Source organism: Cydia amplana, chromosome 1 (assembly GCF_948474715.1).
Source record: "Cydia amplana chromosome 1, ilCydAmpl1.1, whole genome shotgun sequence".
Taxonomy (NCBI): Eukaryota; Metazoa; Arthropoda; class Insecta; order Lepidoptera; family Tortricidae; genus Cydia; species Cydia amplana.
The window spans coordinates 29,116,871-29,132,685 of record NC_086069.1 but is presented as its reverse complement, the minus strand read 5'-3'; the positions used below and the strand labels follow the sequence as shown (position 1 = coordinate 29,132,685).

The following is a 15,815-nucleotide window of genomic DNA, read 5'->3' as shown; positions in this document are numbered from 1 at the left end:
GTAAGCGGTGGGCTCGCGGCTCGTCTCGTGGCTCGCAAGCTCGTCGAGCTAATATAATTTAAACACTAACGGCACGGCATAAGGTTTATAACCGAATGACAAGCCGAACGCGAGTGTAAGCGGTGGACTCGCGTCTCGTGGCACGGCTCGCAGTTCGAATCGTGGCTCGTGCGAGAGTCTAAATCGACTATCAGTCTCACATTTTTTTTTATTCCCCACCATAAATTATACTGGGTCAATCAAATCTTGTCAGTAAATAGGAACAGAAAAAACTATACTCATCCTTTTCTTTTCTTTAGTACTAGTGTTAAATAAAGATAGTATGATTCTCTCTGTCTATGTTTGAAGTCAAACAGACCTTTGACACACTATAGTATGGATTATGGTGTGGCAACAAATAAATTCGACCAATCATGCGTATGTTTTGTCCCTCACGGAGGCACACGTAGACCATTTCTATAGGATGCTACCTTCTATGGTCAGATATATATGTGGTCCGTCTGCCATCCTACATGTATACTTGGTCAACCAGATCTTGACAGTAGAAAAAGGCGGCAAATTTGAAAAATGTAGGCGCGAAGGGATATCCCATAGAAAATTTGAGTTTTTTTACTGGCAAGATTTGGTTGACCAGCTATAATTTGCATTCACAGTGGAGTGATATTTATGCCAGATGAGAGTAATCACATAATTTTGATTTTTATGAGCCGTCAAATATTTTTAAGCGACCCTATCAATAATAGAGATCAATAAGAGAATATCACTTGCTCCCTCTAACGCATAAATGCGTCCCTTGGAGTGGCCGGCGTTGGCCCATCGTGTAGAGGAGCCATAATAGACGGACTTTCAAACTTAGTCAAAGGGTATAGCCGGGTAAGCATGGCCAAACTGCCCTTAGCGAAAAAAACAATTTCCTTTTACTGGATTATTAACCTATATAATAAGTAGTGCTTTCACCAAATATTAAGCCTCAAATGCTTAAGATTTAAAAAAAAATGCAAAAAAAGAAAAATCATTTTTATTTTATTATAGCCAAAGTACTAATCCGATTTCTTTGTAATTTGGGTATGTTGTATATATAATTAAGGTCGATTTCTGAAAAAAAAATATATTGAATTATCTCTTAAAATAATAGTAAAAAATTGAGATGAAAATTTTCAGAAAAATAAAAAAAATACGTGCGAGATAGCGACAGTTATCCAATTTACATATTTTATGTAGAATTTAATAATGTTTAACATATATTTTTTTCAAAAATTAAAATCGGGATTAACAGTGTGAAAAACTCGAATTTGTAACATCCCAATAATACTCTCTCTTCAAATCAAGGGTGAACAGGCACCTTCTGGGCAGACTCGCTCCATCGTAGGCCACGTCTTCGCCCCGGCTAGTCTGTGGCCATGAGTAAGCCCATTTTTAATAAAAAAAAAAAATACAAGCAAAGCTAAGTAGTCATAAACGAATGAAGAATGAACACAGTCTTTACGAATTTGAATTTAGAATGTGACGTATTTTATTCATCAATTTTTTTTTTAAACAGTTATGGCCTGTTTATTCATCAAAGGAACAGACATTTTTCAATCGTTAACGCTCTGTATAAAATTCGTGCCTATTTTCCTGTTCCCGCGCTTTTTTTTTAATCCCTGAATGCCGTTCGCCCTAGCCGAATACAGCCACGGAGTTTAAGGTCCGCCCTAAGCAAAATAAGTCGCGTTCTAAATTCAAACTGCGTTGGGAATATAACTTTCTAGTATAACGTACAAGTTATTTTGTATGAAGAGAAGGTATTATGGGATGTTACAAATTCGAGTTTTTAACACTGTTAATCCCGATTTTAATTTTTGAAAAAAATATATGTTAAACATTATTAAATTCTACATGAAATATGTAAATTTGATAACTGTCGCTATCTCGCATGCATTTTTTTTATTTTTCTGAAAATTTTCATCTCAATTTTTTACTATTATTTTAAGAGATAATTCAATATTAATTTTTTCAGAAAGCTACCTTAATTGTATATACAACATACCCAAATTACAAAGAAATCGGATTAGTACTTTGGCTGTAATAAAATATATATTTTTTTCTTTTTTTGCATTTTTTTTTAAATGAAGCATTTGAGGCTTAATATTTGGTGAAAGCACTACATATACATAGGTTAATAAAATAATCCAGTAAAAGGAAATAGTTTTTTTCGCTAAGGGCAGTTTGACCATGCTTACCCAGCTATACCCTTTAATCTGCCAAATTACAGAGGTACTTACGTTCAATTTCCGGCGAGGTACATAAGGTACATTAGGGGTACATTTCGCCATTAAAAACTGAGCGCAATCAGGCGAGGTGGTCCGGCTGTGGAGGATCACACGACGGATAAAACTAAAAAATAGCCTTGACCATAGGTATTTCTTTAAGCAATCCTTCTGTATATTATTCTTTCATAAAATATAAGTTTCTTCAGTCAGACGCATCGGTGAAGGTCAACCATAATATATTTTAACATATTCGTAGGCATAAATACGAGCTTGCGCGGAGAGTTCCATAGGTCTCTTGAGACTTGAGACCTTGGTGAATGTTGAAAATCAAATAATGATATATAACAATTTCGCCATTTATTATTTGTTCTTTATTAATAAGTAACATAACTGAAATTTGTAACCTAACTTTAACAGGATTAAAAAATTCAACTTAAATACACAGACAGGTCCTCATACTCCTCCTCAATCTCTTCAAATTCCTCCATACCGATGCTACGTCGGTAATCTGGGTTACTCAGATCTGATTCACTGAGGTCCAGACACAATTCATTTCCCGGACTCACTTCATGCCGAGCGGCTGACACACGCGCTGGCAAAGCAGGGGTTAACTGACATGACCCACCAATTGTCAGCGATGTGAGCTCGGGACAGCTGCGGACACAATTTACCACATCATCATCGTCTAGGTGACAGAAAAAGTACAGCCCAAGATCAGTGAGGTGGTCTCCTGCATTTCGACATATTGCCTCCAAGCCGTCCGAGTTGAGACACTCACAGTCACCAAACTCCAAGGTTTCCAGCTCCTTGCAACATCGAGTTATAGCTTCCACAGACTCGTCTGATACTTTGAGGTTTGTACGCAGATATTTCAAGTGACCGAGACGACAGAGAGGCTTATAGTTTACTAGATAACATTGATTCATTCTCCTACGATGGGTGTTTATTTCTAGCCATTCTAATTTAGGCATCTTGTCCAATACTAACTGAATATTCTTTGATATTTGTTTAGGAACATCAATTAGTTCGAGTTTTGTCAGCTCACCAAGTTGGGGGATAGATAATATTATGTACGGAGCTTGCAGCTTGAGGCACATCTTCAAGACAAGGGATTTCAAGTTAGATAAGTTTGCAGAACTTAAACATTCCCCTGTTATTTCAAAACAGTCATTGAATTCTAGCTCTTCTAATGCTTTGTCAGCTATGGACTGACTGACAAACTGATCTGAGAGGTCACATGTACTGACACAAAGCTGTTTTACACACTGCAAGTCTTTCATTAAATTCTGTTGAAATTTTTTGGCTTTAGGTTCTTCAAGGTTGATCAGCGTCAAAGCTTCAAGATTGGGACAGTTTTCTGTCAATTTTTTTAAACTCTCATGATTCGTGCAGTAGGTACCAGCTACTGATTTGCCTAGTTTAGTTGTCCACCTCTCGAATGATTCGTACATTGACGTCGGCAAACTAAAATATGAGGCATTTGAAGGGTCCGCACAATCAGATTCCTCGGCTGAAGAAAAACTAAAGCGGATCCCTTGCAAGTACAGCAGCACTACTCGCTGCCACCGGCGGCTGACGCGCTCGCTTTTTAAGATGTCCTGGACGGGCACGTATGGGAACAAGGCGCGCCAACAATCATCGTTCAGGTAATCCAGAATGGTCCGTTCGTTAGTTGTTTCTGCTTCCAACATTTCGCGTTATTACTCTAGCAAAACTGGGATACCAAAAAAATTGAAAACCGTGAAAACAAACTAACATCAAACAATTAATGATGAAATGTCAACACTCGAGCGTCAAGTTCCATTCAAGTTCAAATTGATGGCGATTATTGCGGCGAAACCCCAAACCCGAACATGCCTATAGGAGTTTCGCTATCAAGAAACGGATATAAAATAACTTTTGTTTCTGTGACTGGACCGGACTTAGCCGTAGAAGAATAAAAAAAAAGTAGCCGTAGACGTCAAAATTGACAAATATGTATGTTATTTACTATCATCTTATTTCGTTATTTTAATGAAAATTAACTTAACGCTTTATTTTACAAAAATATTATCTAAAAGTTACAAAGGTTAACTTGCTTTTAATATTATTACACATATTTTTGCATTATATGAACAACAATTTAAAACAGTTCGTTTACAGTGGCAAGGCATGATTTTCGCGCGTTCGCTATGACCACCGACATGGAAAGTGATAATAACTGGCGAGGCGTTCCTTTAACCGAGATATGGGGGGCGCAATCCCCATGGGGAGCTCCAGAGTTCCCTTTAGTGGCCCCGGCATTTAACCACACGGTGTTGTACCATATTCCGAGTAGCGGTTGCGTACCGGGCGACCGGCCGCCTAAACCGCAGAACGGACAAGACAAATGGGACCACGATTTCGTCAGGATGCCGTGCTCTAATCAGAGTTTATATCCAGTTGAAGATGTAAGTTTATTTATAAATTGTATCTACAGATGTCTATTACAGTGAATTGTTTTAAAATGGTATATTCCATAATCCAAATCCAAACAATATTTGGTTACAGGTGAAGTTAAAGTGATGTCACAAAGTTAGTGCCTGGCTCCCTTTTGTCACGAGAAGCCACATTTTCTTGACCACCCTAAACGTGTGACGTAATTAATGGACGACCCTTTCTTTTTATTATTCTATCAAACTATCTGATCAGAGTAATTTTATGTATTTAATGTAACCAACAACACCATTGTTCAAAATTATATCATTATTTCAAGTTTGGGGCTTTGAAGTTTTTCTTTATTTATTGTGTAGAGCTCAGGAGAAACACACTTGAAGAAGCGCTGGGGTTTAATCCAGAGTGCCCTGTGGAAGCCAGTTCGGAACAGCCAGGAGCTGGCCGAAGCTATATTAAGTTACAACACACAGTTCAAGAACACTTGGAAGTTCAGAGCACTACATAAGCTGTTTAATGAGGTAATATCAATAATACATTTTTAGCAATAAGACCGCCTGATGTTTTGTATCGTTTTCTTTTATTGAGATGTGCAATAAAGAGTATTTGTCTTGTATTGTACATGGTGTTCAAGTAAATAAATATTAAATATATAAATTCAAATATTTTGGTACAATCTTACACAAATCAACCTTGCTATATGGCTTCTTTGTTATCTATACTTCCCATGTATTTTCTGGAATCTAGCTAGCTTTCAACTAAGCAAAGTTTTTACTATGTTGTTTAAAACAAAAGATCAAAGCAAGAAATCTTGTCAATTAGCCGGGTCCACACAGAGCGAGCATACACAGTCACAAAACGGCCAGTGCGGACACGCACGCCCGAAGACATATGCCAGGCCGTGTATGCTCGCTCTGTGTGGACCTGGCTATTGAACACTTTCCCAGCAGGTTAAAAAGTTATTACAGTTTGCCATATATTTATTTTCAGCATTTAGAAGAAGAGGAATCCCAGTACTTCTTTGATGTCACATTGCCCGAGATTGCTAAACTTGCACTTGAGTTGCCTAAATTAATACAATCCCCTATACCATTGCTCAAGTAAGTGTTACTTTGTACAGGCAGCATCAATGGTAGGAGATGAAACAACACAAACACACCAAAAGTATCTGATATTCGGATTGATGCGGACTGTATAAAGTCGGCAGTCGACATATACATACATAAGTATGCTTGAACCATTGATAAAATATCAAACGTTTACTCTGTTATTCTGGATATGAATATATTTACTATTTATAGGGTATTTTACAATTTTTGATGCTTTTTTTTTAATTTTTGAGTGCTCACTCCATACAAACTGGCTATTAGCCCAAAAGCTAGAAATAATAAATGCATGACGAGTAAGAGGACTGAGGGAGCAGCGGGCGGATGCGTCCGTTGTAAAACTTGGTATGCGCCCCCTCGCCCCCTCGGCCCCCTACTAGTTAGTTAGTACCAGTTTATCTATGCCTTTAGGTATAACTAGAATTTTGAAATCGATATCTGCTCTAAAGATGAAAAAAAGTAAACATTTTGGTTACTCCTTGCAGACAGCACAAAAACCGGTCAATATCACTGTCGCAGCAGCAAATATCGAGTTTGCTCGCAAACGCGTTCTTCTGTACGTTTCCACGGCGGAACAGCACCAAGAAGAGTTCAGAATATGCCTCTTTCCCGCACATCAACTTTAATACGTGAGTATTTTCGTTATGTATATTTTTTTTATGCCTGGTCAACCAAGTCTTGTCAGTGAAAAAAGGCGCGAAATTCAAATTTTCTATGGGACGATATCCCTTCGCGGCAACATTTTTCAAATTTGCCGCCTTTTTCTACTGTCGGGATCTGGTTGACCAAGTATATTTATTAAGAGGATAGCTAGAGGAAGTCGCGTGACCGCTTCTCAAACGCAGCTATGGCTCACAGTTATACCCCTTCGATTTTTTTAAATAAATAAAAGTTTTTATGCCTCAATTCTTATTGCATATTTATTAAGACAAATATTATAGTATAAATAATAATAAAAAAATCCATTATTTATTTACATTTCATAAATTCGTTTATTTTTGTTACAGTCTTTATGAAACATCAGGATCAGATTCCATCTTGGAGAAGCTCAAGTGTTTGTGCCACTACTTTAGAAGAGTCTGCACTAAAGGTGATATTATTTTATATCTGCCAGAAAGCATTGTTTTTTTTAATCCATTTTGTAGTCAGCATCAAAATCCCGCCAAATTGACGCGTATTACAACCAACTACAATTAACAACAAAGACCGAATTGATCACTACCCCTTCCCCTTACGCTTCCCCCTGTCTGTCTGTCCCTATGTATGCTTAGATCTTTAAAACTACGCAACAGATTTTGATGCGGTTTCTTTTTAATTTACTGTTTATAGATAAAGTGATTCAAGAGGAAGGTTTATGTATAATTTGTTAACCCGTGCGAAGCCGGGGCGGGTTGCTAGTTTTATTGACCGAAGCGTAAGCGAAGGTCTACGTTTTGACTCGGGCATTTGGCTTTTGTATGTCCGGATGTTCTCCTCCACAGGTCACAATTCTCAACCGATTCTTGTGAAATTTTGTGACCAGATTCTATGATTAAATAAAAAAATTTTGTCGATCCCGTTTTTGGAAATTTTTAAAAATGGAGGAGTTGTGATACCTCGCGCTTAAACAAATAGTCGTATCGATATCACAAGAGTATTTTCTTTTTGAGACATATTTACATAGTAAATGGCAAAAAATGCAGAAAAATTGTATTGCTGGTTTAGGCGGTATTTAGTTTGTACTCGAGAATGAGTAGCCGAATTTCGTCAGCTTAGCTAAGAACTATCATGGCGCATTTTGTAAACAATCGCTTTTTTAGGGTTCCGTAGCCAAATGGCAAAAAACGGAACCCTTATAGATTCGTCATGTCTGTTTAGAAGTAGTTGTTCTACTTCTATATATAATAGCTGGGTGACCTATTTGGTATGGAATGATAATCACTTTAAGAATTATTAACTCCGTATATTAAAACAATCAAGTTGATCGTACAAAGGTTCGAGCGGGACTGGCGTCCCGAGTTCCTTAAAGCTATACCTAAGCTTTTGGCTAGTCAGCTCATATCGCGGTGCACGCGCACTTGAATATGAGCTGACCTAGCTAAACTGTTCCTATATTTGTCTGTCTGTCTGTCCGTCTGTCCGTCTGTCTGTCCGTCCGTATGTCACAGCCACTTTTCTCCGAAACTATAAGAACTATACTGTTGAAACTTGGTAAGTAGATGTATTCTGTGAACCGCATTAAGATTTTCACACAAAAATAGAAAAAAAACAATAAATTTTTGGGGTTCCCCATACTTCGAACTGAAACCCAAAAAATTTTTTTTCATCAAACCCATACGTGTGGGGTATCTATAGATAGGTCTTCAAAAATGATATTGAGGTTTCTAATATGATTTTTTTCTAAACTGAATAGTTTGCGCGAGAGACACTTCCAAAGTGGTAAAATGTGTGTCCCCCCCCCTGTAACTTCTAAAATAAGAGAATGATAAAACTAAAAAAAATATATGATGTACATTACCATGTAAACTTCCACCGAAAATTGGTTTGAACGAGATCTAGTAAGTAGTTTTTTTTTATACGTCATAAATCGCCTAAATACGGAACCCTTCATGGGCGAGTCCGACTCGCACTTGGCCGCTTTTTTTTTGTTTGCACACAGAAAGTCTGGGTTCGATCCCCAGTAAGACATAACTTTTTGTATTTTTTTTTTCACTTAAACTTCGTATTTTTTTTTAATAAATTAAAATCTTTGTATTGTTGATTGATCAAACCGCTGTCATCGTTCATCGTGCACGGTTCCAATAAGCTATGCTCGCGAGGTCTACAGCTCACAGAGCCACTAGTATATTCTGAAGAAACCCAAACAGTAATAACACTGTAGAAACTATCCTCAACTCCCGTTCTGTATAGAGCAGCCCCGGTCGGCGCGGTGACGTTCTCGCGCCGCTCTGTGCCGCCGCGGCGCTGCCCGGCCTGGCCACAATCTGCTGCCTCCCTGGCTGCAGTGCCTTTACACGTAGCTGCCGGGGGAACTATCGAGGATTCTGACGGGCTGGTGCAGATGGACTTTGCTAACAAGTGAGTGAACAGAACCCGCTCCTCGAGTGATCCAACCGACTGCGCCAGACAAGCTTTTCTCTTTTCTTTGTCCCCTAGTCACAATCTGCTCCCTCCCTGGCTGCAGTGCCTTTACACGTAGCTGCCGGGGGAACTATTGAGGATTCTGACGGGCTGGTGCAGATGGACTTTGCTAACAAGTGAGTGAACAGAACCCTCTCAAGTGATCCAACCGACTGCGCCAGACAAGCTTTTCTCTTTTCTTTGTCCCCTGGTCACAATCTGCTGCCTCCCTGGCTGCCGTGCCTTTACACGTAGCTGCCGGGGGAACTATTGAGGATTCTGACGGGCTGGTGCAGATGGACTTTGCTAACAAGTGAGTGAACATAACCCTCTCGAGGGATCCAACCGACTGCGCCAGACAAGCTTTTTTCTTTGTCCCCTGGTCACAATCTGCTGCCTCCCTGGCTGCCGTGCCTTTACACGTAGCTGCCGGGGGAACTATTGAGGATTCTGACGGGCTGGTGCAGATGGACTTTGCTAACAAGTGAGTGTAGATAACCCTCTCCTCGAGTGATCCAACCGACTGCGCCAGACAAGATTTTCTCTTTTCTTTGTCCCCTGGTCACAATCTGCTGCCTCCCTGGCTGCAGTGCCTTTACACGTAGCTGCCGGGGGAACTATTGTTTTTTTTATGTCGCCTGGCCGCAATCTAGTGTCTCGCTCGCGGCAGTACTATTATATGTAGCTGCCGGTGGAACTATTCAAGATTCTGACGGGCTGGTGCAGATGGACTTTGCTAACAAGTGAGTGAACAGAATCCTCTCCTTGAGTGATCCAACCGACTGCGCCAGATAAGCTTTCGCGATAAAACTGAAACCGTAAACTTTTCAGGATTTTCGCAAGGCTATCCTATAGATAGGTTAGGTTAGGTTTGTTTTATGGCAATCCTGAAAAGTGACGCGTTTCTGAACCAAATGAATGATGACTAACGAAAATGCGGGCAAACAATACATTATGACTTAAAACTATTTGGTAAACAATAGAGACCCATTATACACATTATTAACTTGCAGATACCTCGGCGGGGGCGTGTTGGGATACGGTTGTGTGCAGGAGGAGATTCGCTTCGTCATCAGCCCCGAGTTATTGGTGTCCATGCTGTTTACCGAAGTGCTGCGGCCGAACGAAGCACTCATGGTTATAGGTAAATTCATTCAACACATTGACAGTTTGATCGCCGACCTCCGACCGAATTAGACATGGGTCGTTCACGAGTGAGTGATTCAAATGAAGTATGAATATCTTTTGATTGAACTCGCTCACTCTTCAACTCACTGATGATTTAACTCGCTCAGTAACTCAGTCGCTCAGTGTTCCTTGCGCGCTCTTTCCCACTCATGATTCGAATGAGCCGGCCGAGCGCGAGGTGCGAGTGAGACTGCGAATAGGTTTGGGAGTGGTTCGGAAGAATTCGGAGGGTGTCGGGAAAACACGGCGGGATCGTATCGCCTGATACGCCTTCTTGGTCGCACTGGCTGTATGTATCTGATTGATTGACATCTCTCTCTACTCACTCGTGAACAATATAGTCTACAGTTCCACTGAGCGAAATTAGTGATATATCAGCGCGAGCGAAAGATATGAATCACTCTTTTCAATTCAGTGAAGCGTTTTGCGCATGTCTAGACCGAATACATCCGTGGAGAACACATTACATCGTTTTTCCATAAGAATTTTCAACCGAATCCCTTTGTTTGACATAATTATTGAAAGTCATAATGTAATAGAAATTGTTTATTCGTGGCATAAAACAGATAAAAAGAGAAACAAGAAACAAACTTACACATAACATTACAACGCATATCATTACATAACATAACACATAAATTAGCCACGAAATTGTCCCGACTCAGCATGGTGTAGCCTGAATGGGCCAACGCTGGTCTTCCGTCGAGGCCATGATTGTCAGATTATCATTAGCCATCATTCTGAAACCTTAACTTTTCAGGATTTTCGTAAGGTTAGCCTATAGATAGGTTAGGTTTGTTTTATGGCAATTCTGAAAAGTTACGCGTTTCTTAGAAAAACCAAATTATGTCTAACGAAAATGCGGACAAAGAATACATTATGACTTTCATACACACTGACTTGGATTGTCTGTGTTCATACATTATGTACTTTATGGGAAACAATAGAGACCCATTTTACAAATAAAACTCTGAATCTGAATCTGAATTTTCAACCCTATTTGTATCTTCTTAGAGATTCCATAAAAAAAAATATTTTTAGAACTATATAGTATCTGTTAATATTGAAATAGTTGCGATATATTTGTCCAATATTATGAATTATTTTCACTATGTCAGGCTGCGAACGCTACAGCGAGTACTCGGGCTACGGGTCCAGTTTCCGCTGGTCCGGCGACCTCAGCGACGCCGCCCCGCTAGACTCCTCGAGCCGCCGCCGCGTGTGCGTGCTGGCGCTGGACGCGCTGCCTTACGCCAACGCCGCGCTGCAGTACCGCCCGCCGGCTATACTTAGAGAACTCAACAAGGTACATATTCAATTCAATTCAATATATTTTATTTCGGACCATGTCCATAGTGTTAGTGTACATTCCCTTAATCTTATGTTAGTGAGACTTATACTAAATTACCTATAATAAATTATAAACTACGCCTCTGGACCCCATATGTACATCGTCCCAGTGTTTCCAGAAGGCGCAAGCAGGCGATTCTAGCACTAGACGCACTTCTATATGCTTGCTTAGCCTATTATATTAAATTGATGATTTTAATGTTATCTAATTATTTTATGAAATATTTAGATTTTATGTTTTTTAAGTAGTCAGTAGTCACACTATTATATAATTATAAACTGAAATAGATAACATACACTAAAGAAAGAGTGACGCAAGTCCACCGATGGCCGAGGCGGGAACCTTAGTGGACTTGGTGAAAAAAATTTTTGAGTTTCAGTTCGATGTATGGGGAACCCCAAAAAATTATTGTTTTTTTTTTTCTATTTTTGTGTGAAAATCTTAATGCGGTTCACAGAATACATCTACTTACCAAGTTTCAACAGTATAGTTCTTATAGTTTCGGAGAAAAGTGGCTGTGACATACGGACGGACAGACAGACGGACAGACAGACAGACATGACGAATCTATAAGGGTTCCGTTTTTTGCCATTTGGCTACGGAACCCTAAAAACGGGACCCTATTACTAAGACTCCGCTGTCCGTCCGTCTGTCACCAGGCTGTATCTCACGGACCGTGATAGCTAGACAGTTGAAATTTCACAGATGATGTATTTCTGTTGCCGCTATAACAACAAATACTAAAAACAGATTAAAATAAAGATTTAAGTGGGGCTCCCATACAACAAACTTGATTTTTGACCGAAGTTAAGCAACGTCGGGCGGGGTCAGTACTTGGATGGGTGACCGTTTTTTTGCTTGTTTTTTTTTGCTTGTTTTGTTCTATTTTTTGTTGATGGTGCGGAACCCTCCGTGCGCGAGCCCGACTCGCACTTGGCCGGTTTTCTAGTGTATGTTATCTATTTCAGTTTATGATTTTATTATGTTATTTCTGCTTATAATTACGAGCTCTTGCGGTATAGGTACGGTGGAATATATAATGCTGAAGCTCACAAACAACTTAACGTTATACTATCATTGTATTTTTATCCACAATTCATAAAAAAGTGCTGCTTGAAAATTCTCATTAATTGAAAAGATTTATCTAATCATGCATGATTAGATTTTTTCGTGTCCATACTTTATATTATTTTCGTTTCAGGCCTGGGTGGGATTTACCTTTTACTCTGAAGATCAGCCCACAAGCACTCAGTACCCCGGCATTGCTACTGGCAACTGGGGCTGTGGGGCCTTCGGGGGCACTCCGCAGCTCAAGACCCTCATACAGGTTAGCTGGAAGAGATCCCTTTTAGGCATAAGCTCGCCTTTGGGTGGATCCACATTTTTGTGTTGTTTTTCTTTCCGATTGTCCAAGAGACACAGTTTGTTAGAAGAAATGTTGTATTAAATTCTACTGTTAACTTAGTAGATAGGCCAGTATGGAAATTACTATTACAAATAAAATCAGGGTATTTCAAGAGTTACCCAGAAGAACGTAACCATAGCAACGAGTAACACTAGAAAGTTGATTAAGTCCCTTGTACTTTCTTAATGTATCCCTGCTTTGTATATATCCTCAGTTATATAAATAAAGTGTTTATAATTTCCAGCTAATGGCGTGCGCGGAGGCCCGGAGGCCTATGGCGTACTACACGTTCAACGATGTGGGGATTCGGGACGAGTTTGTGAACATTTATAACTTGCTGGCGAGATATAATGTCACTGTTGGTGAGTTTATAATAATACATTTTTTAAATTATGATTTAGTCATTCAATAAACCAACCATTTTCCGTCAGTCAACCAACTAACTACCCAATTAATTAAAGATTAGTCCCCAACTAGTAAACAAGTAACTTTATAATCAATTATAGACTCAATTATCATATCAACCAACTAACAACTGAATCAATCAATTACTTATTTATTCTGTCAGTCAACCCACCAATAAATAAATATTATAGGACATTTTATTACACAAATTGCCTATGCCCCACAGTAAGCTCAAGAAGACTTGTGTCGTGTTACTCAATAAAATATTGATTTATCTATCAGTCTTTGTTTTAATATCTAAACCTGTACCAGGCCAACTGTACCGGTTGATCACGCGGTTCTGCACGACGGACGTTCGCAAGGGCAACCTGCACGGCTTCCTACAACACGCGCTGAAGACCGGACAAGTCCCGACCTGTCACACACCGGACACCGCGGGAACGGGGCCTGCGAGTGAACGGACAAGACCGGACACGTCGGGACCGCAACCGACAGAACAGGCGAGACCGACGGAGAGACAAACGGAGGTGGAAGAAATGGATGTTGTTAGTACCATCTGTCAGTTATAGTTGTCGTAAGACATCGACTGACAAAAAACATGTTTTTATGTCTATTAGGTACATTTTATTTAAGACGATCTTCTGTACGAGTTTGTGGATTTTTTGCATAATTTTTTTTATATCCACGGATAATACAGATATGGTCAGTGACCTTTTGTTCAAATTTATTTCTGAAAAAAAAAAACGTTTTCCATTATGGTTGCAAAAAGATACCCGGGCTATAACCGCGAAAATCGAAGTTCGCAAACTGCGGGCATTTTTCTCTGTCACTCTAATTACGCCTCTGAAGGCAATGATGGAGTAAAAGAGAAAGATCCCCGCAATTTGCGAATTTCGGTTTTCGCGGTAGCCCCTCTGGTTATAAATAGAAATAACATTTTCAAAAGGAAACCTCTGGGATATCATCATCAATAATTTCTTAATAAATTCTAATTTTTGTTAATAATTTTTCAGAGTGACACATTGGACGTGAACGAACTTGAACTCTCCGAGTCATTACAAAAGGAGCTCCTCAAACAATCACCTGACATGTTCTCCCAAGATGAGTCAGACTCCCAAGAAACACAACTATTAAAATACAGTGAAACTGTGTCTAAATCAACAAGCACAGAGGCTAACAAAATGGCGTCCTGTTCAAACAAAATGGCCGCCAGCAATAGTAAAAGTCTTACTACAGATTTGTTTGAAGAGATGAGCAAGCTAGACCAGTCGAATGGTAAGCTAAATCTATCTAAATCACACACTAATATATTGGACGATTCTGTAAAAAGTACAAATGACTCTATGGATATGAGTGAGACATCTGAACAAAGTAAATCGGATCCCAGTTCGGAGATGAAAAGGAAGATGGCTAAGAAGATAACGGATTATTTTAGTAAAAAAGCTATTTGATGTATATACTGCTTAGTTACTTTATAGTGTCTGATCTTAACTTACATTGTATTTAAGAGTTACACTTGTTAACTTTGCAAGTTCTTGATTATTCGACATCAAATATTATGTCGAAAGTTTCCGCCTACAGTGGGCCTACCGCGAAAACCGAAATCATCTTACTCTGTCACTCTTATTACGCCTTCATTGGATTAGATTGGAAAGTTTTCGCGGTAGGCCCCCGAGACGAAAATTGCAAAAGTGTGAACATTATATTTGACGTTAACTATACATTAGTCTGCATACCGACAGAGTAAAACATGTTTAGACTATAAAAACTTTCATATTGAGTTTCCTTACATAACAATAGTGCCTACACATTATTGTAGAATGTATATATGTGATATCTGTATTTTTATTAATGAATTAAAGTGTATAGTACCTACTAACCATTTTCATTTTTAAATTTTAACTATTAAATTAAGTATTTACTAGCTATGGTAGTGGACCTTATGAGTTTGTAATAAGGTTGAATGTTGTAGTGAGATTAAGGAGTGGAAGAAGACGGGATGATCACGATCATATTGACCAATTAAATTAGAAAAGAAATTGAGGTCATAGAATCATATTATTCTTGGTCAATCTCATCCAATGTCTACGCGTACTTTTGTTATTTTATTCAAGATCTGATCTTTTTTTTAGATTTATAGTGACATGCGAGCGCTCGTAATTAAAAAAAAATACCCCGAAGCGCGCATAAAAGTCGAAAATTGGCATTCATGCGTCCTCACCTCCAAATTTGATCGGTCATATTTAATAATACAATCGAATCCAGTGGGATCCGTGTGCCAATTCGTGTGCTCGCATCGTCTGATTTGATGAGACAATTCAATCAGATTGGACTTAAAATTGTCTTGTCTGGACTGGCCTTAAGTATGCTGTCAAAAGTGTCAAAGTCAAATAATGTGTGACTCATGCCATGCGTCACACGCACACGTAAGCCATGTTTAGTAAATAGTAAACAAATTAAAATTATCCATAGGACGAGCCATTCGTTTATTTTCAAGAATTTCGTTGGAATATACGCCTATAGATAAGTTATCCTAGTCGCACGTATTACATTACTCGATATTACGCATCATTTTCCCAGAATGTTATCTGAACACC

General features: G+C 39.1%; 1 protein-coding gene across 1 annotated transcript; it reads left to right on the top strand.

Annotated features, from left to right (window-relative positions):
- The first annotated feature begins 4,243 nt into the window (after positions 1-4,243).
- On the top strand, positions 4,244-14,725 carry LOC134662636 (poly(ADP-ribose) glycohydrolase). Its single transcript, XM_063518912.1, has 13 exons — positions 4,244-4,320; positions 4,395-4,681; positions 5,024-5,185; positions 5,655-5,764; positions 6,256-6,399; positions 6,778-6,860; positions 8,665-8,827; positions 9,883-10,013; positions 11,176-11,363; positions 12,610-12,735; positions 13,058-13,175; positions 13,531-13,763; positions 14,232-14,725. The coding sequence occupies exons 1-13, from the start codon at positions 4,266-4,268 to the stop codon at positions 14,667-14,669; spliced, it is 2,238 nt and encodes a 745-aa protein (XP_063374982.1). The 5' UTR covers positions 4,244-4,265; the 3' UTR covers positions 14,670-14,725.
- The last annotated feature ends 1,090 nt before the right edge of the window (positions 14,726-15,815 follow it).

What these genes read in the sequence shown, in the direction of transcription:
- LOC134662636 (XM_063518912.1), top strand. Translation starts at nt 4,266, where the DNA reads ATGAAAATTAACTTAACGCTTTATTTTACAAAAATATTATCTAAAAGT. An exon ending in TAGAAGAGTCTGCACTAAAG is followed by an intron (nt 6,861 to 8,664) that starts GTGATATTATTT and finishes TGTATAGAGCAG; the next exon opens with CCCCGGTCGGCGCGGTGACG. An exon ending in AGCTCAAGACCCTCATACAG is followed by an intron (nt 12,736 to 13,057) that starts GTTAGCTGGAAG and finishes TATAATTTCCAG; the next exon opens with CTAATGGCGTGCGCGGAGGC.